The sequence below is a fragment of the Callionymus lyra genome, chromosome 7 (assembly GCF_982586985.1).
Source record: "Callionymus lyra chromosome 7, fCalLyr1.hap1.1, whole genome shotgun sequence".
Lineage (NCBI taxonomy): Eukaryota > Metazoa > Chordata > Actinopteri > Syngnathiformes > Callionymidae > Callionymus > Callionymus lyra.
The window spans coordinates 20,692,517-20,719,762 of NC_141824.1; the positions used below are offsets into that span (position 1 = coordinate 20,692,517).

Consider the following 27,246-nt stretch of genomic DNA (forward strand, 5'->3'; position numbering starts at 1 on the left):
AAACTGCATTTATTTCAAAGATAATCATTTTTAAGAGATTTTTTTTTATGTCTAATAACGTTTCACAGTGATGTTATTGTTCGTGTCGACTGTTAGCATTGTAGCTAATGCTACGGTATATGGAAGCTAGCATCCACGCTCTGTTTCAGTCGTCTTTTCTTTTTCTTTGTCAGATATTGTCAGACATTTTTTTCCTTCTCAATTTATCATATTCAAGATTAAAAGTGAATTTATTGTAAAGTTAACAGTTTTAGAAATATTATTTTTTGTAAATACATTTGATGTCCAATAACATTATACAGCAATTAGGGTTTAATTGGAAGCTAGCATCCACGCTCTTGTTGTGTTTCAGTCATAAAGTTTAGAGACATTTTTTTTCTTTCAGTCACTTGTTGTCCCGAAAATATAATACATATTTATTCTTTTGTCTTTTTCCCCGCGCTTTAACTTTTCTTTGTCAAATATTTTCAGATTTGATTTATTAACTTTCTCATTGCATTATTTTCCCAATAAATACTGCTTTTATATCAAAGATAAGAGTTTTAAAATACATTTTTTTATGTCTAATAACATTTCCCAGTGATTTTATCGTTTGTGACGATTGTTAGCATTGTTGCTAACGCTATATGGAAGCTAGCGTCCACGCTCTTGTCGCGTTTCAAACGGGAGTTGATAGACTTTTCTTTTTATTTGTCAGATTTTTTTTTTCTTTTTCAAGGCATTATTTTCCAGATTAAAAGTGAATTTATTGTAAAGTTTACTGGTTTAAAATATATTTTTTGTAAATAAATTTGATGTTTAATAACATTATACAGTTGTTAGTGTCGTAGCTAATGCTACATGGAAGCTAGCATCCGCGCTCTTGTCGCGTTTCAATCGTGGAGTTGATAGACTTTTCTTTCTCTTTGTCAGATTTTTTTTTTCTCTTTCAAGGCATTATTTTCCAGATTAAAAGTGAATTTATGGTAATGTTTACTGTTTTAAAATATATTTTTTGTAAATAAATTTGATCTTTAATAACATTATACAGTTGTTAGCATCGTAGCTAATGCTACATGGAAGCTAGCATCCACGCTCTCATAGTATCTCAGTTGATTTTTTTGTTTAAGTTGTCTTAAGTTCCAAGTTGTCTTCAGATTTTTTGGGTGCTACGACTGTGTTGTGTGTTGTGAGTCCAGAGAAACGGGGTTGTGTTCTGGTCTTCTCAGAAGCGGCGCTCTAATGACGGGAAGTGACCGAGCTGGAGGTGCATGCCTTTGCACATGGCAGCACAAATTAAAACGTCTCCTGCAGCCCGCCTCCCTAATTCGCTGGCCCGATGCCCCGGCCGCTCCCTCCAATTACAGCCGGCCCCCTTCGTATGGCGCCACGGGCAGGATTATCGACACCGGCGGCTCGTCCGGTCGGTCGATAGCGTCCACGACTAACGGTGTTGACTCTGATTTCATGTAGTATTGTTGTGTCAGGTGACGTTGAGGCCGGGGACACGGATGTTGTGCGACCGTGTTTGTGTTCTCCGTGTCCCGGCGGCTGCGTCAACACATGCAGACGAGGACGAGCCTCGGGCTCAAGTAATCGATACTCTGAACGTAAACAACGTGCAGCACCTTATGACACACACCAGCGCCACCATGAATAAGTGCACGACTGTCCAGTGACACGATGGAGCAGCAGCCACGACAACTCATGATGAATATGTGTGTGTGTGTGTGTGTGTGTGTGTGTGTGTGTGTGTGTGTGTGTGTGTGTGTGTGTGTGTGTGTGTGTGCGTGTTATTGTGTGGTTGCTGTTCACTTTATTAACTACAGGCAGGATTGAAAAGGTTTGTAACTGTTACTCATAAGATCAACAACCTTCGAGGTACTCTTGACCCTCAACTACTACATGTACTTCTACTACTACTAAAATGACTATAATTAAAATGAACTTCCTCTGCTACTCTAACATGTACTATTACTAACGCGTACTTGTGCTTTTTTCTCTTACATGTACTATAACGTACATTATATTGTGCTTCTACTTCAACATGCACTTTTACCAACACATACTTGTGCTAATACTCTTACATGTAATATAACTAAGATGCCCTTCTACAACTACTACTTCTACTATAACTAACATGAACTTCTTCTACTACTCTAACATGTACTATTACTAACATACTTGTGCTTTTTCTCTAACATGTACTTTTACCAACACATACTTGTGCTAATAATCTTACATGTAATATAACTAACATGCACGTCTATGACTACTACTTCTACTATAACTAACACAACCTTCTTCTACTACTGTTACATGTAAGTAAGTAAGTAAGTAAAGGTTATTTGTAAAGCGCCTTTTTCAGACCAGGGTTAAGAAAGTGCTTGAACAATCACAAACAACACACAGTTAAAATATATACTTTAAAAGATCAAGACACATAAGACAAACACAAGAGTCCCAGAAATCAGGGAAAAACACAAATAAGAATGTCTTAAGATGTTTCTTGAAGGAGTCAGTAGATCATCAAACACAGAGGGAGAGGAAGATCGTATCTCTGGTCCTGAAGCGTGTTCAGGAACCATCAGTAGATTCTGAACCACAGACCTCAGAGCCCGAGCTGGGGTGTAAGGCTGGATCAGATCACTGATGTAAGGAGGAGCCTGAACATGAATAGATCTGAAAGTAAGAACCAGAATTTAAAAATTGATCCTGAAAGAAACTGGCAGCCAGTGAAGAGTTTTAAGGATCGGAGAAATGTGAGTTCTTCTACTAGAGCGGGTCAGAATTCTTGCTGCAGAGTTTTGTATTAACTGCAGGCGAGACAGCAACTTCTTCTTTAGACACAAAAATAAACTATTACAATAGTCCAGATGAGAAGACACAAATGCATGGATTACAAATTGTGTTGTGACATAATTTTCCTAAATTTAGAGATTTTTCTCAGTTGAAGGAAACAGTTTGTGGTCAGTATTTTGCAGTGTAGTACTAAAGACATGTCTTTGATATATAGCAAACAATTTACTAAATTGTTCAGCCTCTGGGGCTCAGTTGGATCAAATGAGCAGTAGAGCTGGATGTCATCAGCAAAAATATGGTAAGAAACATCAGAAAATATCTGAATGATTTTACCCAGGGGAATCAAGTACAGCAAAAACAATAAACGACCCAGAACAGAACCTTGAGTGACTCCACACAACAGATCAGCTGATTCAGACCTTATTTGAAATACTTTAACTACCTTACATGTACTTGTGCTTCTACTTTTAAATGTTCTTCAACTGTCATGTATTTGAGCTACTACTCTTACATGTAATATAACTCACATGTACTACTACAACAACTACTACTACTATAACTAACATGAACTTCTTCTACTACTCTTACATGTACTACATCTTACATGTATTTGTACATCTTACATGTACTTGTACTCTTACATGTACTATAACTAACATGTGAGACACAAGGACTTTAGTGTTTCCATGTATGTTATAATAAGTTTCACAGATGCATTTTTTTTAGAAACACTTTTTTGATTTTTAAATCAGTTCAATTGATTGAATACCTTTCCTTCTGAAGGTTTCTTTTCATGGCCCAGTACATCAAAAAAAATTCTATTTTTTTCATTTAAATTCATTTTTTCGGTTGTTTTACTTTGTCAATATTTTTTGTCTCAAGATTTACTTTTTTAAGCCTAAAATAATTGCAGCAGAAAATAGTCTCCCAGATATTTTTTTTTATTAACTTATTCGATTAACTTTCTTTTTTGTCAATATTATTTAGATATTTTCCCACAAGTTATATCCAAACTTTTCCTTTTTTTTTGCAGTGGAACTTGTGTAGCTTTCATTCACTCCTCGTGTGTGACGGTGTGTCAGGAAGGGCAGCAGTTCGAAGCAGCTCCGCCTGACTGCCTTTCCCGAGCATCACATGTCCTGCACAGCTCGGGGCCGATATAAATCTCCCTCTGATGGTGATGGATTGTACAATAATGTCAGCGACGGTGAGCGGACATAGACGCAGTACAAAGGCCGTCGTGGCCTGAAAGTGATGTGGAATGTAAGTAACTTGGAAGCTCACGACTAATATGTTCCAGCGACTCGCAATCGGAGGACGGGCGTGATGGACGGCACGGCGATGAAAGGCGATCCTCCTCGGAGGTCAAGTCCGTGTGCGGATCAAGGACCCCCCGAGGCTGCAGCGAGTCGTCTCCCGAAAAAACAGCTGACCCACATCTGGATCTCTTTTTCAGCTTCAACTTCTTCCCTGACGATTCTTCTTCTAGTGGTGGTGGAGGTTTTTGAGGCTCCGGGACGAGATGATGCTCACCAGACGCACCACAGCCCCACCACAGTGGAGGTCCGGTCCGGTCCACTCTGGGTGGTCCCTGAATCATCCATCAGCTATCAGAACTGAAACTTTTCCAATTGAATATTTATAAAACGCTCAGACACTCGGGGGTTCTCGGCACACATACAAAAAGAGTGAGTCAGTTGATGTGAATCTCTTGTTTTTTTAAATGAAAATGTTTGGATCAGAGTATTTGGTTCGGTGGATTCACACTGGCAGATGAACCTCACGGGACTCTAGAAGGGGTTTCTACCTCAGTGACTCAGGAGTATTTACGGGCCCTGTCGCTCCAGCCTCCAGGGGCCCTAAGTCTCGCTGAGACTTATTTGTACGACCCGAGGGACATCATCACAACTTCATTACTCTTGACTGAACATTTAAGTTTAAAAAATAAATAAAAAGTTAACATTTAGATTCTGAGGTTTATGTATTTTCTGATGAATGGGCCCTTAGTCTCTGCAGGTTGTACTACATCTTGATGGATGGACGGTGGTTTTAAATGTTAATAAACTCTGCAAAGTTGCTCTTTAAGAGTGTCCATACCTAAAAGACACTTGTGGAAGTTTATTCAATTTGGGAATACTGTGTTTTTCCCCCACTCTGCCATGTTTTTGGGATTTGAAAGAAAGTGTACTTTAAGATTCTGTAGGATTTCGGGCAACAAATTGACACTGACCGGGTAGATTTTTGTTCAGAACCGTCCAGGTTTTCCAGTGTCTTGAGGATTTTCGGCAGGAGGTCAAACTTCCTCAGAGGAAACAGATTATCCTCAAACAGGAAAAATCTTTGTTTTGAAGTGATATATTTCCCACGATAAAGATGTTTTATTAATTCTTGTCGCCCCCACATTTGTGTCCATTCTTTGTTCATCTGTGTTGCGCGATTGTAACCCTGGTAAAAAATATAAATCGTAAGGGAAAAAAAACTGAAAAAAAGGTACATTTCTTGATTAATCTGTTGGATTTTTGTCTCTCTTACTTTGTATGTCAATATTTTTGTTTACTTTGTTTTTCCCATTAGGTTTTTCTCCCAGATCCTTTAATTTTAATTAAAAAAACCAACATATTTTCTACTTTTTGGATTATTTAAAAAATGTCTGTATTGTTATTGTTCTACTTTTCAATTAATTTCAACTTTATAACTATTTTAGAAAAATAAAATATCAACAGTTGAAATGAGACTATTGATGTTTGTTTTTTTCCAGATCAAATATTTAATTCTGGGTTACATGAAATACTCTTTCTACTCTTCAGAACGTAAGACTCTGAAATCTTCTCCAGCTTTAACCAAACTTAAATAGAACCTGCTCATGAGCAAGGCGAGGGAAAGTACAGATGAACTCGTTGGCTCCGCTGTCCTGACGTGGCCCCTCACTCGGGGGAACATAAGGATCCCATAAGCTCCTGGCAGTCATCCACACCCACATTCCTCAGCTGTGTGCTCAGCAGCCTCCTCCTCCCTGACACACAAACTTGGCCCACATTGGCCTTCACTGTAAAGAAATTTTCCCCCTTCGTGGTCACAAAGAGGGACCGTTAGGGGGGTGGGTGGCGGCGTGGGGGTAGCGGGGTCAACGTATAGACGCTGTGAACTCAAAACGTTTTCCAGAGAGTATCTGAGGGAAGATTCTCAACAACAACGGGCGCTCCACGCTCAGCAGACTTCGCTCGGAGGCTCCCGGCGTTGTGTTGTGTTGCGTGCTACGCTCAGAAGACTTGGGGCTCTGCTGTTTGGGGTGACTGGGTTCATGGTCGGGGGTGCTCTGGCTGAGGAATGTGGCTGTCAGGAAAACCAGTAGGAACCATTTAGAGGGAGAAGAGAGACGCCAGAAGTGCGAGTGGAGCACACGAGGAGATGATTTCATACAGTACGACAAACTTTTGGGAGCTGCTACACACCACACAGTGTGACTATAGTTTAGCAACACGTTTTCATGCCTTTCAGCATCTTAGGGTGAGAGGCGAGGGACACCCTGGACAGTCCACCACAATCTCGATTCCAAGTCATCAATTCATCTCTGTGTTTGCACTGTGGGAGGAAACCAGAGTTCTGTTGCTGTATCACGATACATAATGATACAGTTGATGCTATATCATGATACATGATGATACAGTTGATGCTGCTTCATGATACATGACGATAGCTGATGCTGTATCATGATACATGATGATACAGTTGATGCTATATAATGATACATGATGATACAGTTGATGCAGTATCATGATACATGATGATACAGTCTATCACACGACCATTAATGTTGATACAACATAAACTGTATCATGATTCATCATGCTACATGCTATATAATGATACATGATGATACAGTTGATGCTGCATCATGATGCATGATGTTACAGTTGATGCTGTATCATGATACATGATGATACAGTTAATGCTATATCATGATACATGATGATAAAGTTGATCATATATCTTAAACAGTTAAAGCTGTATGATACAACATTAACTTTAACATTAATTACAGTTGATGATGCGTCTTACATGGTTGATGATGTAGCACAATGTATCATGATACAGTGATGGGCTGATGAAGCTTCATGAAACAGCGTCATGTTGTTTAGAGGTCAGTAGGTGGCACCACCAGTTTAAAATTGATGGGATGTTTCATTAAAACAGTTGTTCAAAGCAAAGGAAAATAGTGCAGAGACCGTCATCTAGTGGACTCTGAAATAATGACACTGCTTCATGAAGCTTCATCAGACCATCACTAGTAGTTGATGATGCATATTACAGTCAATTATTTAGCATACAGCATCATGATACAGCATCAACTGTATTATGATACATTATGATACAGTAATGATGCGTCTTACCCAGTGGATGTTGTGTCATACACAGTATCATGAAGCATCATCACCCAATCACTACTTGCATTTGAAGGTTGATGAGGCCTCATAGATTGAATCATGAAACAGTATCTTCATTTTGAATGGCCACTAGATTGCACGCTATTGCTTTTGCTCTGATGTACTACTTAAATGAAAGCTGGCATCATTTAAGAACTAGTGCCATTTAGTGTATCATAATGTATCATGATACAGTTGATGCTGTATCGCGAGGCCTCATCAACCCATCACTATCACAGCCCTCTGTGATAAACCGTCTCTTGTGCTTGAAATGAAACGACAAAAAAGCCACTTTGACACATAAGTACATTTATTCATCTCTTAATACATTAATATTGAACAAGTTACATATGTGATTGCAAAGTACACGCCACAATCTCTGAATATAAGTTAAATGTAACAGAATCTTTATCTCTAAAATATACGGGAACTCTTCCTCGGCTTTCCCCCCCAAAAAAGCACTTTATTATAAAATATAAAAGTGCAACATGTTTCTGATCCAAAATTACAAAAGAAAAGTTGGTCCAAAAAAAAACTCCCCGACGACTCTGTCAAATTGTAAATGTTAAAATTTTTGTTTTGTTTTTAATCTTCTTCTGATCTATAAACTGTCGCTAAATACAAGAACATGGTCAGTATACAAAAGCATATCGATGCGCGTCTACGTGACCTTCATTAACCCCCCAACAGTTACGACGACACCAAAGAATCTCACAGCGCTATGTTACAATAAAATATCTCTGACCACACATCGTATTAAAGATGCATAGATTCATCTGATAGATTTTCTGAGACTCGAGTGACCGGCACGTTCATATATATATATATATATCTTTATATATTTCCGAACATCTTTACATGAAAACAGCCATAAACTACGACGTGGCGGTTCGAGAGCCAAACAGCAGCTTCTTCGAGGGCGACTCTTTTTGAAAGCAGTTTGAAATGTTGATAAAACTATGTCAATATATATTTATGTAGAAACATAAACTTCACACGTAAGAGCTCATAACAATCGAGTCTGAACAGTTTTGTGTCGGACGTCATCTACGATTTATGACTTTTAAAACTTTATTGGATGACGGAACATCTCCACATTACAAAATATTTTCAAAGACTATTTTCATGTTTTCGATTATTTATTTAAGTATTTAGTAGTTACAAAAAAAGATCCTTTGTTAAGGAATACCAAATAAATAAGATTAAAAAATACTTTTTCAACTTTAATGGATTTTCATTTTAATAAATTGGACAAAAAAATGTTTTCACAAAAATATTAAGTTACTGTTTGATATTCTGACTTAATTTAAGTCTAAATGAAACTTAAGATACTGCTGTATTATTACGTTTTCTTAATTTTTAGAATTTAATTTAAGCCGATTTTTCTCTATTAAAATGTTTTAATAACAAATAATTTGCAATATTTTCTTCAATGTCTGTAGCAATAAAAATTACACAGGTACTTTAATTCTTCAACCATATTATTTTAGCAGGAAATACAAAGTAATAAGAAGAATGCAGTTTTTTTTGCTTGCTTTTATAAAACATGAAGAAAACAACAACTTTATAGATTTGATTTATCATGAAGAGTTTTCAAAACTGAATTGTTTCAGAATTAATAGAATATAGCAAATTAAAAGTTCCAATATCTTAAAAAAGAAGCTGACGACAAAAATATGTTTCAAGAGCTTCTCGGTTTGGGACCAAAATACCGTTCAATGGACAAGGTTTTTTGACAAATATTATTTCTTTTAATTTTAGTTTTATCGTCACGAGTATTGGTGGCAGTGAAGTCTGATATCTTCAAAAATATTATTTTACCTTCAGTATTTCGAAATATATTTACTATTTACAACATCAAACTTCATACATTCCCTGTTTTTTTGTTAAATATGTCTCTAAGAAGGTTCTGGGGTTTGCGATAATAATTAGGTAGTTAAACAGCAACAAAGATTAATTCAACGAACAAGGTTTCAGAAAAGCAAATATACAAGCTTGGTTAGAAATCAGTGGCCATTTGTCGGGATTAAGTAAGATATTGTTGTGGAAATCTCTTAGAATAGCTATTTCTAATGAATCGCCAAGATATACAAATTAATTATTGATTTACACGTTTATTTCGAATGAAACTTGTACAGTTTTCCTGAATGCAACCCTGAAAATAAACCAATATCTTCATTTGTCTACAGGTGAATATTGAACGAGTCTAGGACTCTTGGACGGCGCCAAGTTCTCGTCTAGTTCGGGGGGGGAAGTAAACGCACTGGAGACGGGAAAAACTTTTTCTGTCAAAAGTTAAGAGAAGCCACGAAATCTTAAGACAACAAAGGAATGAAACGAAGAACTGTCGACACATTTACAATTTAAAAAAAAATCCTTCACGACTGACACAGGCAGGAGTCAGGCCTCTGCGGTTTTATTAAGGTTCAGAGTGACCACAAATAATTTACCTCGCGAATAGACACTAGACTAGTGAACACAAACTACATAATTTATTTCAGAAACATTCGTATGTACAGGAGGAATCAGAAAAAAAAACCTGTTTACTGTTTTACAGCCTGATTGGTGTTTGCGTCAACGACGACCCGCTGCTGCCTTCCCTGTGTAAACATGAACTGAAGCCTTCGAAAGCAAAAAAAAACAGCAGGCGTGACGATCAGACGTGTTACGTGACTCGTCCCTCGCGGGAGGGTCAGTCGCTCAAAGCTAACTAGATTAGCCTCATAATTGGACCGCCGCGGTGGACAATTATGATTCCGATCGCAGGAAAAAAATACAAGTTGTGCATTTCTGTCGTTGCGATATATTGTGATCAGGCCACATCCACACTCGTGTTTGTCTTAGAAAACGACCAGAAAAAAAAGATTTTGCGGCTTTTGAATTCTAAAATCTTCGCTCTTCTTGTGCGATAAGAGTCGGAAGAGAAATCACAAGATCGAGATTCTTCCTCAAAGAAAACGTAATGCAGCTGACTTGGAAAATCGGGAATGTTGAGGTCATGATAGCTTTATAAAAATAAAAGTTTGCCTTGATTATGAAGCGTTAGCAAAAGCTAACCACTTTCAATTCTAACAAATATGATGATAAAAAACCTCAAAAGAGTACAGGTAGTTAAAGACTTATGATCTTAAAGTCATTGAACTAAACAGGAAATGGATGAACCAGGTTAGTTAGCTTAACGCGCTAAGAGGCTTCAGTAGCAGGAACTAATGATGGATGATATTTAGCAGGAGTGGCAGTGAAGTGGAGGGCAAAACCATTTGAGGAGGTCCAGCCCTCTATGACATCATAATCATGTGACGAAGGAAGAATTTTCTTGAAGATTTCCATGAAATCATTGTCTCATCTTTTAGTGATTTGGTTTTTCCTTCTAAAGTTCTGCTGCTTGTTGGATTAAAAACACGGCGGACTAGATTTCAAGTCGTCCTTGAGGTTGAAAAGTAGCAAAAGCCTTGACAAATGACAACGGCACTGGTGTGGATGTAGCCTGAGATGGCTCTTCTTAAGGCAGAACTGTTTGGCACTTGTGGAGTAAACGACAAAAAAATATGCGTATAAAATGTCCATCTTTTGTCCAAAAAAGTACTTTTTAAAAAGAAATGTTGACCAGAATCAGAACTTTAGACAATTTAGGCATCTTGAAATAAGTTATGATTTTTAAAACAACCACAGAAAAAAATAATAATATTTACATTCTCTACCCGGACACCCAGCTGTGTGTGGTGGTCGTGACCCCGTGGGGGAATCCCTGCTGGGTCACTGTCGGGTCAAAGTTGAAGTCGGGCAAGTCCCCGTCCATCAGAGTGTCATGAAGGACCGTCTCCATGTCGAACTCGAACTTCTCGATGGACATGTCGTCCAGGTCACTGGGCAGCTTCTCAGGGTGGGACACGGGCGGGGGTCCCGGTCTTCCGTAGCCATTGGTGTTGAGCGGGCAGTAGTTTCCCGACATTACCCCACCACCAAGGTGGCTCGAGATGCCGTACGGCATCTGCATGGGGATTTTGTTCCGGGGTAAACGAGGGCCCACGCCGCTGTGATTCAGGGACATCAGAAGGCGACCGTTCATCGCCGGGGGATGGGTCAGGGCTTGAGGGTGCAAGTTGTGGGGGTGACTGTGGACGAGGCCGTGGGGGTGACCGTTACCCACGGCCATTAGCTTGCCGGCGTGCTGACTTCGGCTGTACGGCGGCAGCATGCAGCCCGACTGTGACACGACTGAGTCCACTGACGGCATGAGCTCAGTGTGCTGGTCCGTGTCCGATGTCAGCAGCTCCTTGAGGAGCCCAGCAGGGCAGTTGTACTGGTTCATGCCAGGTCCATACCCCGGTTTGCTCTCTGGCAGTGTCTGCAGTGGCATCGGCGACATGGAGTTCATACTTGACAGACCGTATACGCACTTACGATACTCTTGCTGAGGCTGCGGGACAGTATTCGGGGAGCTGTAGGAGGGGTACCCGGGGCTCGGCTGCATCATAGAAGAAGGGGACGACTGGGAGGAGCCGGGGGTCGTCACACCTCCGCCCACCTGCGAGTTTTTAGGTGAGAGTAGGTTAAGGTTGTCCAGAAGATTCTCCACGACCTTCTCTGAACTGTGTCCCAAAGAGCTGGTCATTTCCGTGAGGCTCGGCAGGGTGGCGGTCATCTTGGAGCTGGGGGCGCCGGGGTAGCCCATGTGCACCTCCGCCTCCACGAGTTCATCCTCGGGCATGAAGGGCGACAGCCTGCCGCTCAAGTTGCTGGCGTTGGAGCCGGCACGAGACCGAAAGCTGTTCCAGGTGTCAAAGTCTTCATTGCTGTGGGAGTTCGGGCTGCCGGGCCACTTGGAGTAGGATCCTGGACTGTCTGCGCCCCCGTCAGGCCCCCCCTGCAGAGACAGCTGTGTGGAGAAAGGCAGGAGCTCAGTGTTCTGGAACAAATACATTGTGTGCCAGACGATGCAGATAAGAACTCTGGTTAAAACCTCCAGGACATGCTTTTCGCCAATATCAGTGTGTTTTTTCTGATTACCAGATTTTTTATAATTATTTTTTGTAAATATTTTTGATTTTTCAAGATTCTCTTAGTTACCGCAAATTATACCAATTTGATTTGTTTTTTTCACCAAAAGAATATCTTATCATTAATTCAGTTGAATTCAGTTATAAGAAGTAGGTCATCTGTGTGACGCGTACCTTCTTCTTGGCGGCTCTTCCTCTGCTTTTGGTGAACTTGCTGTTGTTGTCCATGGAGGCGGCGCGACGGCGAGGAGACTTGCCGCTCTTGCCGCCCTCCGGGTTCAACATCCACCAGGAGCTTTTGCCGGTCCCCTCGTTCTGGACCCGGACGAATCGGCTGTGCAGCGACAGGTTGTGTCGGATAGAGTTCTGGAAGCAGACAGAGAAAAAATGTTTGTTTATCCAGCATTATTGTGTCGTTTTATTTGGAATTGGTGCTACTGACGCTAAAGCTAATATTCATCGTACGATAATCATTAGCATTAAAGCTACAAGGTTAGCATGGGTAGTTGCGGAATTATCACCATTTTTATTGTTTACTCATTGTTTTTACAGTTAGCTAAATGCTATGCTATTAATATAAAGCTTAGATATCACTTATTCCCTTAGATCGAGGCGAGTTTTATTTCATGACTGAACATTTAACTTCATGTTAAATGTGATTTCTAGGCTGATCTAAATGGTGCAAAGTGTAAAATCTAAAAGAAACTCAACAACACTTTGTAAAAAGTTGTGTGCGTGTTTTTTAGCACTAGGGAGTGGAGCGTCACAGAAACACAGCCAACAGTAGCGTGCCAATATTGAATGACACATTTGTGTCGGTTAAAACCTTAATGTGTCGCAAGAGTTTTTTTGGTTTTGTTTTGGAGATGAATTAGCTTCAAACGGTTCGGCGAGATCATCGCAGTGTTGACATGTGTCCATGAACTCAGATGTAACTTGCGTGCATGTTGTTTTGGCAGCGTAGTTGGAAGTCCCGGCTTGCTCAAACACACACACACACACACACACACACACACACACACACACTCACACACAAGGGCTAGCGTGCAGGCCGGTTTACGTCATCAAGCCAGTTCCCGCTGTGAGTCACTGGCTCACATCTGGCTGACAGTCTGCCCTCAAACTTCTGCCTCTTACATGGACTGATCACAGTTGGTAACTAAACGTTCATATTTGGACATAACATGAACACACATAGTTGTCGATAGATGAAAAGTTTCCCCTCAATATGTTGTTGATAAAAATGTAGCATTTTTATCTCAACAAAAGCTGTGATATGGAAATTGTAAATAAAAAAACAAATACTTTAAATGGAGATAAAAAGTGGTGATGCTTAGTCATTAGTTTCTTGATTTTTATTCAATTACCTGTGACATAAGTTCATACTTATGTAATTCTCTACTCACCCTCATGTCGACTAAGTGTTGGGACTTATTCGTTTCTTTTTAGAGTTATAGACAAAAATGTATGTTTATTTTAACGTAGCGACTGGACCTCAGTTGTTTTTTAAGGACTCACTTAAAAACATCCAAATAAGCTTGTCTACAACGTCCCTCTTGTATTGAAGACAAAGAGGAATTGTTCCTGAAAAAACTTAAATAAGTCTGTAGCATGTTTGTAGCGGAAGCACCGAAGATATCAACGATCAACAAGCTACAACTGAGCATCAGTTGCTACATTAAAATGAACAAACATGTTTCCCTATAACTCTCAAAAGGAGCCGCATATAATTCCAACTCTTAGTCGACATGAGGGTGAGTAGAATATGAGGGAATTCCAAGTGAACCATCACTACCTTACTTTCACTCTGACAGTGTAGCAAATCCTAGCTTATTTATGTAGCACGGTAGCACAAGCTAAATGGAGGAGAAACAAAAGATAACGTTAGCTAAGCAAGTCAAAAAACTTCTTATTAGCTAAGCTACAGGTTTTAGCACAAACCATCCCACCAATGAAATCAACTCAAGAACTTACTCCATGGTATTTAGCTAGAAAAGAGCTGTTTAATTACAAATGCTAACAACAAGTTTGTTATGTAGAGCGCGCGGTCGGCGCGACAACATGAGCTAAAAATGTAAAACAGCTATTTTGCTTCAACACGACAACAAGCTAGACAACATGACAAGTTGAAAACAAGTTTGGAAAACACAACAAATGAACTTAAATAAAGGATGAACCACGCACAAACTTCAACTGAAGATGCTAACAGCTAGCATCCCGAGACGTATCGATTTGATATCGGAACAGCGACTTAAACGTGAGACTGTCAGTGGTCATGGGAAGAAAAAAAAAGAGACGCTCATGACTCTAGACTGACGGACACTTCAGCTGCTGCGGCGAAGGAATGACTGCAATGCGAGGGCCGACGCCGGGACGTCCCGTCAGCGCCGGCGTTGACAGGGAGGAAGGAGTCGAAAAGCGTCGAGGCTTCAAGTCTGGAGTTCATTTCGCCGTCTCCGTGTTGTGATAATGGAGAGGATGAGGAGGAGCAGGAGGAGAGGTTTTTTGGCCGAGACGGACAGAGCGAGTCAAAATACTCGGATGGGAAATACCAGAACTGTGCAGAACGCTGTGTGCTGTGTGGTTGTTTGGTGGGGCCAGTGGAAAAGCCTGGTCTCCCACTGTGTGTGTGTGTGTGTGTGTGTGTGTGTTTGCCAGCTCATGTTTTTGTGGAAATGGCAGCATGACAAACGGCAGCTTTCGAGTTTGATCTTCTCACTCGCTCCACTGCAGCCAGCGATACTGCGGTTTTTCCAAACACACGCGAGCACTCGCTCACGCATGCAGACGCATACCTCGGCCCCCCGAACAAAAAAAAAAAAAAACACATCCTGCGCAGAAAATAGAAGGTGAAACGTCTGCTTCCTGTGATTCCTGCCACTTTGTGTCACACTGTTATCTCAGGCCCGCCGCCGCCGCCGCCGCGCAGGAATCTTAACATTCCAGCTAATCACTGTGTGCAAAGTTCAATCATAATCACGGCCCCGGCTCGCTCGTATCTCTTAGGAAACAGCGAAGCAGGATTCCCAGCCGTCACAATCAACATTCCTTGACGCGAGGTTACAAAACTGGACGAACCCCACAGAGTTCAGGTCCGCTGTTGACGCAGGAGGTCGTGTAAATACAGGAAATCAACCTGAAAGCTGCCATTTTCATAAACATTTGGAACCTCGGTATCATAACAATGATCGTAAACGGTTCGTAAACGGCCCTTTCACACGAGATTACCCTCCAACTTGGCGACGTGCTAATGTAGCTTTCTGATAAACAAGGCTAGCAAAAAAAAAACGAAACACAGATGTTAATGTTAGCTAAAGTGCTAACCTAGTAAATATGTGTTAATGTTGACTCATGGTTGACGTGTAAAATCATACTGACATGTAGCAAAAATACATGTTACCAACCTTTTAAGAACTTTTTAAATGTGCTAATGTTGCTAACAACTCAAGCTAGCATAGTTTTTAGAAAGCTAAATATAAATAGCAACACAGTTGTTTGCTGTTATGAATACAGTTCTAGAAAAACATTTCAAAGACCATGAAATAAAAAGTCCTGGAAGTCCTAAAACATAATACTTGAACCGAAAATGTTAGCATCCAGATAATTGATACCATTTCAAATCCACCAATAGTTATATTTTAAATTCCTGTATGTTTTATATTGTATTGTATTGTTAAAGTAACAAAAATCCACATATTGCCAGCAAAAATGTGTGACATCAACTGTGCAATATTAGCCTCTCTTACAACAGAATATTGCTAATGTAGAAGGATTGATATTCAATATTGAAGTACAGATAAGATGCTAATGGTAGCGAAGCTCTATTCGCCTTAGAAAAGTCATTAACACAGCTGTCCAAAAGATAAAATCTTTTTATTTTCAAGATAAAATCTATGAAATACACTCATGCTAAGTTCAAACTCTTGTGCTAATAGTGTGCTAAAGTGCAAATAGCAATTTAGTACAACCACAAATACATAGAAGACATTAACATGTTTTTAGAAAGATGGGCTAAAGCTAGTTTTTCAGTAGTGTAGCAAGTTTTTGGTCATACTTTTCTCTTAATTCATGGCTCTTTGTTTTCTAGATGAGGACGAAAACTTGGTTCATAAACTCTATCCAGGGATGCAAAAACAACGTACAAAAATCTTTGGAATGAGGCGACAGATTATTTTTGTTTGTACCTCTGGTTTATTCTTTGTGGCGTTTGATAGTAAAAAATGTATTTTTTTTCCCCCTTTCCTCTGATCCTCAAAACCACCGTGAGTACCTCTGGAGTCGACCGAAACACAGCTCCGCAGGCCAAAATATGAGGAAGTGACCACATGAAAGAGGACTGTGACAGGAAGCAGAGTTGACTTCCTGCCTCACAGGAAACACGGCGGTCGTGAGGCACAGAGAGAAGAAGGCAAGGAATGTCAGGCATCAGGAACCAAACAGACACCGCAGTGATTCCTCGCCAAATCTGGCTGCTTCACCCCCCCGCCGCCTCCTCACGCCTTCCCCTCGCTAGAACTCTTAAAAAAAAAAGAAGTGACGGTCACTTTGTCGCGTGACAGAAATTGGACCTCAGACCGATGATGAATGAAGAACACACTGGACCGAACTTCTCTTGGCACTCGTCTGAAAGGCCACAGTGTTCTGGACTTTTTTAACTCCTCCTCTCCTTCCTCCTCTCCTGAAATCTGCTCTCCTTCTGTCTCATCTTCTATTTTCCACCCTGCTTTTAACTTTTCCATCTCACCTCCTCGTCTCTGTCTCCTCCAATCACTCCTTCCTATTCCTGTGGGCAACAGCTGAAGCCAGCATCAACTTCACCTCGCTCTCTCTCTGGATCTACGTCACTGCTTTTCCTTCTTCGCTTCCACTTCCTCTTCTCCGTTTGTTCAAACTATTTGTCCCCCACGACCTTTTCCTAACCACTCTGACTCTCCTAACTGGGCTCTCTCTACCATTTACGTGTCTACATTGACATTAAAACAATTTACAAAATGTAAATAAATAGAGGTAAAATGTTTTTTTCAACTTGTTTTTTGGTTTTAAATATATAAATATAATTCAAACAATATCAATGTATTGTTATTTAAGTAAACAGGCAAGGACAGGACAACAGCTCCTGTAGTAACTACACTGAAAAACAACATGTGCTACATTGCATTTTTATTTTCGCTAATAAAATACTTAATTTGAGTATTAATAATGAAAACAACATTGATGTTGTACTATTTATTAAAATATCTTAAAGCTGATTTGCCACACTTTAACTTACCTGGCACTAATAAAACACATTTTCCTCCCAAAGTAATACTGACAGTAGACAAGAACATTAAATTTGTCAAAATTTCAAAAGTACCAGATTTTTTTTTAAATGGTAAAACAACAAATGTATAATTAACCTTCAATACATTCTTATCCTCTGTGTCATCTTAGGGTCAAGGTCAACGATCTCCCTGGCTCCCATGAAAACATATGCAGTGGTTGAGGTTGTTCACCTTGATCCAGATAGAACACAAGGGATAAAACAAACACGTCTAGAAAGGCGCTATATAAATAGAGATTATTATTATTATTATTATTATTATTTGTTTTCGGGCTAACACAAGGGTTAAAGAGCATCTAATGTGTTGAAGTGTGTCTTAAATAGATGTTGGATTCTGTTGTATCATCAGTATGTGTCTGTTTGTACAAAATATTTACATTACAAAATGATCCTAAGCCCCGCCCACTGAAAAACTCTTTGTTTTTCTGGAGATTAAATCTTGTTTACCATAACCACGCCCACTCTTCTGTGATTGGTCAAGCATTGAGGTTTGTCACCGCGCGTCATCAATCCTGGAAGTCTCCACCTCTAATGGACTCATTGTATAAAGAAAGCAGGAGTGATCAGAGCTGGCTGGAGGAGGAGTGAAGCCATTATTATGTTATAATAGACTCCGCTCTCGTAACCTCTCGTTCGCTGAGATTTCAGACAGGGGAGAACTTTATAAAGTAATAACTTCAAAACAAGGTCATGATGAGGGACTTGAAGAGGATGACTTGGATTATGAGGTCGACAAACAAACTGGTGAAGGAACCGCCTCCTAAGTCGTTTAACAGCTACTAAAACTTGATGAGGCCTCATGATCTCTGATGCAAACACAATGACTAGACTTAAAAGTTTGATTGGGACATGTTGGCAGTTTCATTATCAGTCACGGTGACGCAAGCGTAGCATCTCCGGTCGCTTTCAAAACTGCTCATATGTCACTCGAAGCGATATTTAAAAATCCCCTAGCGCACGCCGCCTACACACCAGGGCGCTCTGAAGTGAAACATCAGCAGCAAAGATCTGCAGCGTGCAAAAAAAAAAACTCCCGCTCAGATCCTCACCTGCACTCAAGGGAGTTGATAAACAGCTATTTTCTGTCTGCGGCCGTGACAGCGGTGACTGGGCGCTAAAGCTGCCGGGCGAGATCACGTCTGTGGAAAAGTGTTTTGTGCTGAGTTGGAGCGGCGTGGTTATGACCCAAGACGCGTAAACTTGTTATTAACTTGACACCAGCTCAGCAGGTCGGCCCGCCTGACTGCAGCGTGAGACCCGGAGTCGGGTTGCAGGTGAGACGGCGGGGAACTACCACTCAGTGGAATTATCGGGTCGTCACAACACACGGCATCATGTCCACTTTTTCCCTGTTACGTTCCTGTCGGCGTACAGTGTTACGATCAACAACTGGTCAGAATCAGAGACGTTTGCTTCTCCTGTAGGGGGAGCTACTCCAGGACTTATAATAGTTCTTGTAGTACATTTAGTCGTGAAGGAATTTCTTGTGGGGTTTGTTGTCGCGTAAATCTGTAAATGTGTTGTTGTGTGTGTGAGTGTATTAGCATAGAGTGGTTTGTGGTGTTTGTAGTTTCAGAAGTCGTTTTGTGGTGTCGTGCGTAAAAGAAAAAGTAGTGACGTCTACAAGGATCAAAATTTATACCGGTCATCATGATCTTGTGAGAAGCAGAATCTGTTGTTGTTGCAATTGAGATATTTTTGTCTGAGTGTTGTGGTCAAATGTGTGTAATAGCCCAGTTTTTTTAGTTGCAGAGTTTTGTACGCTCAAACTTTTAAATAGTCTTAGTTAAAGTCTTGAAATAGAGGAGATTGTTGTACTAGTGTACGATGTTGTGTTGTTTTTTTGTTTTGTTTTAAGGTTGTTGGATTGTGTAACATGCTAACATCGTTTTATAGTTGTGTAATTTATAGTGTAAGTAAGGATTTGTTACAGTTGTGATATTTCTTCTATATGAGGGTTTTTACACATGAATTGTTGTGGTGTGTATAATGGTTTTAGGTGTAGCTGTGTCATCATTAACACAACTCATTCTGTTTTTGTGAAACCAATGTTGTGGTGTTCGAAGTTATTAACACAACATTGTTTCCGCTGGCATTTCTGTAGTGTTTTGAAATGAAAAATTGTTGCTTTGTTTAGAAAAAAAAACGGGTTGTTGTAAAGTCCAAGGTATCATTGTTGTGTTTGTAGTCGTCACTATGTTTGTTCATGTTGTGTAATTTAGTAGGATTACTTGTTTTCGTTGCAGTTTTGCATCATCAAACAGCCAGAAGTAGTTGAAACTGACTTCTGGCTGTTTGATGATAGTACTACCAACAGTAGTTCAAATAGCAAAAGTTGTTGCAGAAGTAGTTGTTGGGTTCATTAAAGTACTTGTTGTTTCAAAGTGTTTTAAAGCAATTGTTGTAGCAGTAGTTATCATGTTGCTTTTTATAGACTGACTTGGTAGTGCTTTTGTCGTTGTCGTAAAATTGTGTAGTATTTCCAGAAGTTGTCTTGGTGATAGTAGTTTGAGAAATAGCCATTTTTTTTAAAAATGTATTTAGCAAATAGAAATAGAATTTACGATAGTTATAGTACAACAATTATACTTGTTGTCAGGACGTTGTTTCCATCGTTGGTTCATTAATCCTTTGTTAAAATGATTAGTCGTCGGTTATATGACCCGTCACTCATAAGTCGAGCGGCAACATTAATTTAATAAAGCATGTTTGCAGTGTGATACGTGATCGTGGACATTGAACCAAGCGCTGATAATCCCTGACCCAATAACGACGGTCAATACAACAATAGAATTCAACAGGAAATGTGAAGCCCGCGGTCTTTTTTTTTTTTAAAGATTATAATAACGATGATGAGGCGTATTTTTACAGCAGTAATGTCATTAAGTGTCTGAGCTCAAAGGCACGATTGTTGCCTGCTGGTGTTGCGTAGCAGCCGGCAACACAACCCCAATGCCTGCAGGTTGACGAGAGCACAAGTGTGTCACTGTTCGCTAGGTTTAAAAATAAGCGTGTTTTTTGCCCTGGTTTTTATATAAAGTAAAAGTTCAAAAATGGAAACTGACCCTAGGACATGGAGCAAGCCCGAAATATCTCCATCCCCGCCACCCTTAAAACCTCTCTTGTCCCCGCTTCCACCAGAGCATCGCTCAGAGTTGATCACACTCACACACACACACACACACACACACACACACACACACACACACACACACACACACACACACACACACACACACACACACACACACACACACACACACACACACACACACACACACACACACACACACACACACACACACACACACACACACACACTCCACGTGTTTCGCTTCTCCTCTCTACTGGCTGACGTCAACTTCCACTAACTCAATTTCGTGAGGAGAGAAGCAGATTGGAGGCCTTCGACACAGAGAGTGTTCAGTGTGAACTTCGATCCTCTGTCATTCCAGACACACGAGAAAAGAGTTTTAGTCATAAAGTTATATATTATAAAGAGGTTCTATTACCCACCATAAGCTGCTTCTCTACTATATAGGAGTGTTTATGGCAGTGTTTTGAGCAGCATTTGAAGTTAAAAAATATAAGTTAACGCTTAATTATAGATGTTTCTTTCTCGCTTGTACTCTTTTAAAATATGTACTAGCACACTTTGATAAACTCAAAGTCTCTCACTAGCGCTCTAGTAACAATGAGCTAACAAGCTAACATTAGCTTTTATTGCTAGTTAGCACATATTCTAGGGCAAAGGGCCTCAACTTTTTTTTTTAAACTGTGGACCGGTTTAATATTGACATTATATTGACATTATAGTATCGAACAGTATCAGTACCTTTCTGGCACCAACCGAAAAGTTGTAATATTATCGAGTATCGAAACATCAGTGCTAAGTTTCGGTACTCATGCATGATGAAAACTATGGATTTTTCTGACGAAATACTGATAAGTGACAAAGGCAGTTAACATTACATTAGTTTGTCACTTGATAGCATGTTTTCTTCTTCACTGAATATTAATGTTTATTTTCCGTAGAAAGCTTGGAGAGGAAATTTACCAAATCTGAACCTAATATTTGCACTATGAGTAATGCCATTAACTGATCTAAATGAGTATTAAAAAAAAGTATAGTTCAGGGGCCGGTGTTGACCTAAAGGTATCTGTATCAGTACTTTTATTGAAAGTTTAAGATTAATACCTACCCATTTATATTTAAACACACACAAAAAAAATCGTGTTTCACTCCTTTTCAGTAGTTTACCGGTTTATTTCTTTAGTAAACTTGTATAGATAGAGCGTCTTCGGCTAATGTTACTTCGGAGAAAAACGCTTTTAAGAACCGTAACAATTAATAGAACCAGGGGTCTGGGACCACTGGTCTAGAATATGATGTTTCCTGGTAGTACTACGCTCTAAGCAGTTATCAGACAGCCAAAGCTCTTTAGCAGTGGTCAATTAATTCGCAGAAATGATCATAGAAATAAAATTGAAATATACACTTGTACAGATAAACAGACAAAAGAAACGATAAAACTCCAGGAAATGAAAGTTAATTAGCATCGGCTCATACAACACAAAAGTTGCTCAGCATCAAACTGTCTTCGGGGCGTCAGCTCGCATGGAGCCGCTTCCCATCGGTAAACCAGAAGGAATCAGGAGGTCACAGCGTGGTAATTAACAGAAAAGTTTTTGGGAACAAACGTTTCAGGGAATTGTCCGACAAACAAAAGTACTGTGCGTCAAGAATCCCACTGTGGCTCGGTACTGAGGACAGGAGCTAAAAACAAAAAAGTCATTCATGTAATCATCTGTGATGAACTGGGATTTCAACTACATATTTAAAGATAGCATGTCATACGTTTGCGGTCTGACGACTCGACACAGTTGCTTATTAAAAACAGCCGTTATATGAGCGACTGTCAGAAACAAGAGTCATGCAGTAGCAAATCTGTCTGCAAATGTATTTACTGACGGCCTCTTGGCTGGACCTGATTTCCCAATCCTCAGCTCACACACACACACACTCACACACACTGGGTCAGCGTTGGTCCGGCTCAGGATTGATCCGTCCCGCAGATGCTAAACGATCTAAGCGGTTGCCGGTAGCGACATGGCCGGCGTTTTTTTTCACCAGGATCTCTCGTCGCCCCGCGATAGTGTGAGACGGCCGAAGCGGCTATTAGTGAACTTCCTGCTGCCGTGTATCCGCACAGGAAGAACTGGCCGGGCCTGATACCGATCCCTCCAAAAAACGCTGGATTCCTCGCTCAGCGCAGCGAGGGTCTCCCACACGCCGCGGCCGGGTTCAAGAACTTCCTGTTCTGCGGTCTGGTTCGGGGCAAAGCCAGAGGAAAAAGAAGTTCATGCACCAGCAGAATCACAATGGTGGATACAATTCTTACACTTCAAGTTGGCAGTGTAATTACAGATCCAAATAAACAGATTATTGCGAGCGAGAATGAAAAACGAGCTGTTATTTCCTCTACGTCGACACTTGACAGCTGCAGAGACGGGCTACGTGATTTCCTGACGCGTTTGTCGGCTTTTTATACGTTCTCCTTTTGTCTTCCCAGGTACAGTGTTTTTAACCGTGAATGATTTTTGCTGCTAATGAATCCTGTTGCTCCGATCCAGAGCTTGGTCGGCCGCCAACCATCATATTTATGTTATTATCGAGGGCGAAAATGTGTTGATGTAGTAGGTTCGCGAGCACAAAAGTGTTTTTGACCTTCTTGATAACATTAGCAACAGATCCGCACAAACACATGCACAGATGTGGAAGGAAGCGGCCGAGAACCCAGTCATCGACGACAAGCTTGTGGTTCATTCATGTCTTTACACGTCAGTGAGGAAGTTGGAGTCCGTCCCGGTCTACTTGAGACTTTGGGACACCCTGGAAAGTTCAGGTTAGACTACCACTCACATAATTGTCTTCATCGATTATTATCATTATGGATTATGGAAGAAAACAGAAGTGGATTAACGAAACTGCTAACCATTTCTCCATCGTTAAACATATCAATACATAAATATCGCAATAACTTTTATTTACTATACTGTAATAATTTGCAATATTAAACAGCACTCTATAATAGTTCTTTAATGGTTTATAATTCAATCAAGTATGTTTGATGTAAAATTCAATTAACTTTAGTTTAATATTCACTGCGTTTGTTCATTTTTGCTTCGCAATTAACTTCCGGCCACTAGATGGCAACAGTAAGTAATTTTTATTTGTATAGCGCTTTTCCAGACCAGGGTCACAAAGCGCTTAAACAATCAAAACAATATTCAATAAAGTATATACTTTAAAGGTCAAGATAAAACTGATAACACAACAGGAGTTCCAGAAAATCAAGTTATTGGGTCTTCAGCTGATTAAAAATGCCGGCAAGATCCTGTGTCGATAACTGAGGACAAGAGGATACGGACGACTCCAGCAGCTTTTAAAGCCGATGTTTTGACATATTTTTGGTTTCAAAGACAAATGAAAGCAGTTACGACTCTTCGTCACGAGTCATGTGGTCTGTAAATTCTGCAACACCAGAGTCAAGTACTTGGACAATACTACACATATATTCTTGTTCTTGCAGTATCGTAATAGGTATTGTGTTGCAAGATTCTTGCCAATACACACCCCTAATAAAGTGATTTTATTCAAGCTGACTAAGCAATACTGCTGCCATGCAGCCTCCAGGTGTGTGTGTGTGTGTGTTACATAAGCAGAGATGTTCATGAACCTCCATCCTGGTGTCATCGACGGCACAAGCCCTGCCGCACGTCACAAATCCACGCCGATCACTCCATTCACTCCATGAGTCGCCGGGCTGTTTTGCGACTCCTCTCGTGTCCAGGGTGATTTCCTGACTCAGAACCCGAGACAGCGAGCGGCTCATGGGCGCAGACAGGGCCCGTCGTTGTGCCGTCGCAGCTCACCATGCTAAAATATGTGCATGTGCTGCTATATGAAACACAATGTGAGTCTGTAAATGCACAGAGACGCGTCTGTGGAGCGGCGGGTTATTTTTCGCCCTCTTGATCGTCGGAGCGGGTCGGGCCGGGCCCTTCAGCTGCCGGAGCCCGGATAAAGATGCAGTGTGTGGAGTGCTGCCGGGTGCCTGTGTGGCGCTGCTGACCCGCCAGAGGAAGGAACGGATAGAGGTGGTGCTGGGCGGGGTGGGGGGGGGGGTAGATATTTATAGGCTTGTTACCAAAGTACAAAACGGGGATATCCCTGTCGTTTGATACCATCTATAAGACAATTAAAAATACATTGAAGAAACTGGTTCTTATTGGACGAGAAGCTCCTAAATTCCACTATGGAAACTGCAGATCAACATCTTGTCTTCTTCCATGATGTTATTTGTATAAATATTATTGTTCGGAAGACACTACAAATAAAGTTATATTTATAAACAAGAGCATGGCGAAGGAAAATGCATTTCAGGATATAGTAAGATGGAAAAAATTGAACAAATAAATACATAATTAAGAAAAATTCCGTCTGATAATAGGATGATTCACTCAATGAATATATGTTAAAGTAAAACATGAAAACAAGGGCCATCCTAGACAAGTATAAATGATACATTGTTTTTTTTGGGAATACACTACAAGTAAAATGTATATTTAATTCAAATAAATATATATATATATATAATTGATCATAACTACCTACATACAGTGGGTACGGAAGGTAATCAGACCCCTTCTTTTAAGCTAATTTTTTCCTCATTAATGTACACTTTTTTTGGGGGGTGCTGAGTGTACATTAATGAGTAAAAAATGAACTTAAATGATTTTAGCAAATGAACAAAGAGTGAAAAATCGAAAGGGGTCTGACAACTTTCCGTACCCACTGTACGAACATCTTAAAGAGCTTAAAAACAAAAATAAATCTTAGCTCATTAAAATAAAAAATTATACAGGAAAAGCAAGAGCATTGTGAAGGAAAATATATTACAGAATAGAATATGATAAAAAATAAATAAATAATGAACTAATAAAAACTCATTCTGATTAAAGGAAGGTTCGCTAAATCGATACTAATGAAATAAAAGAACAATGCTTAATCAAAGTAAAAATGTTCTTAAAAAAACAACTGATCATTATCAAGAAAAGTATAAATGAGACGTCTGATAAGACCGCGACCTCATAAAAGAATAATTTTGTAACTGAAGGATAACCATCTGTGTAGATAACTCACATAAAACATGATTAATAAGGGTTAGTGAAGTGGAAAAGTGCTGCTGCAGATACCATTAATATGGTGGACGTTATCTTCTAATCCATATTTGAAGTCTCCAAAGATAGCCCGGGTTTGAGGGAATAAAAAAAAAAGGTAATAAACGTCTCCTGGTTTTAACCAAGCAATTACTGTCCTTTTAGAGAGTCGTCTGGGTCTCTTAGCGGCTCGTTAGGAGCAGGAAATGACTCGGGCGCGTCACCGAACAAATAGAACGGGTGGCAGGTCGAGTTTATTATTACTCATCTAGTCTTTTAAAGATCAACCATCAGGCCAACGTGGGAGGAATTGTAGATACGCACCTTTAAGATTGAGGCAAAAGAAAGCTATTTAACTCCTAAATTAACCTTGTTGTTGACTCCCAAACATTCCCGAGCCAGAGTGCATTCTCCACCATGGTCATTGTGGTCTTCACCATCCAGAGGCAGGAGCTTCTGGGGTAACAGTGAGGTATGTTTGGGTCAACTATTTACTTAAAAATAACTTATATTTATATATGGGAGTTATAGTGAGATGTATTTTAAGCTTTTAACGTTTTTTTTTTGTTTTTTTTAAAGATATTTGTTTATTGATTTTTTACATAAAAACAACCAGTACAGCTCAACATTGTAAATGGAATGATATATATAAAAAAATATGAAAGAAGAAAATGTCCATCAAAAAAAAGGGAAATAACATTTTTTGCCGCTGTAAAAATAAAAGTATATATATATATCCACATACACTCAAACATATACAGTATATTCATTAAAAAAAATAAAAGATGTAAAGATACATTCTTGTATAATTAATAACGTTTGTTTTTTGCAGGTTGTGCCATTTTGTTTTTGATAATTTTTTATCTGTAGGTCGGTCCGTGAAAAGAAATGCAGTCATTTAACTGGTCCATGTTTCAAAAAGGGTTTGGGGCCCCTTAGCTTCAGCATTCCTGGAACACCTCAAAAAGTACCTAAACTTGGTGATAACCCTCACATTCATTCTCTGGTGCTGCCCATGTTCCACAAGTAAGGGTGACTAAGAGGCAGAATCCTCCAGAGAACCAGACTCAAGATCTTGGCTGAACACGCTTGAAAGTTCAAGGCGCTGTTGCTCGTTCCACAGGGTATTACGGTAAATGCAATTTGACTACGTCGGATCGATAAAAGACCCGACGATAAGACAATGACATCATAGCATGAATATTTTTGAGCCGGACGTCTGTTAGGGTGACGGTTACCGTGGCAACTTGAGGACTGTCACGCGAGACACAGATAATCAGCTGAAAGTAAATGTGCATGAAGAACGACAACCATGTCATTCACTGATCTCTGCTGCCAATAAGACGTTGGTCTGCGAAAGTCACCAAACCGCGACTGGAAAGGACTTCCTGCCAAGTACATAAACTCAACTGATGGCTACTCCGGCCAGACTTGGTTGTCATGGTTACGCGTATACACACCATTTTACCTTAAAATAACATCATCAGTTGACTTTGTC

General features: G+C 40.0%; 1 protein-coding gene across 1 annotated transcript in view; it reads right to left on the reverse strand.

The window, feature by feature from the left end:
- Positions 1 to 7,497: 7,497 nt before the first annotated feature.
- The window catches only part of foxo1a (forkhead box O1 a), a 34,394-nt gene continuing 14,645 nt past the window's right edge, over positions 7,498 to 27,246 (reverse strand). Inside the window, exons 2-3 of the mRNA XM_087795147.1 lie at positions 12,380 to 12,571; positions 7,498 to 12,084 (exon numbers count right to left, since the gene is read on the reverse strand). Of these exons, the coding sequence (XP_087651273.1) occupies positions 10,903 to 12,084; positions 12,380 to 12,571 (1,374 nt within the window). The 3' untranslated portion in view covers positions 7,498 to 10,902. The remainder of the gene's footprint in view (positions 12,085 to 12,379; positions 12,572 to 27,246) is intronic.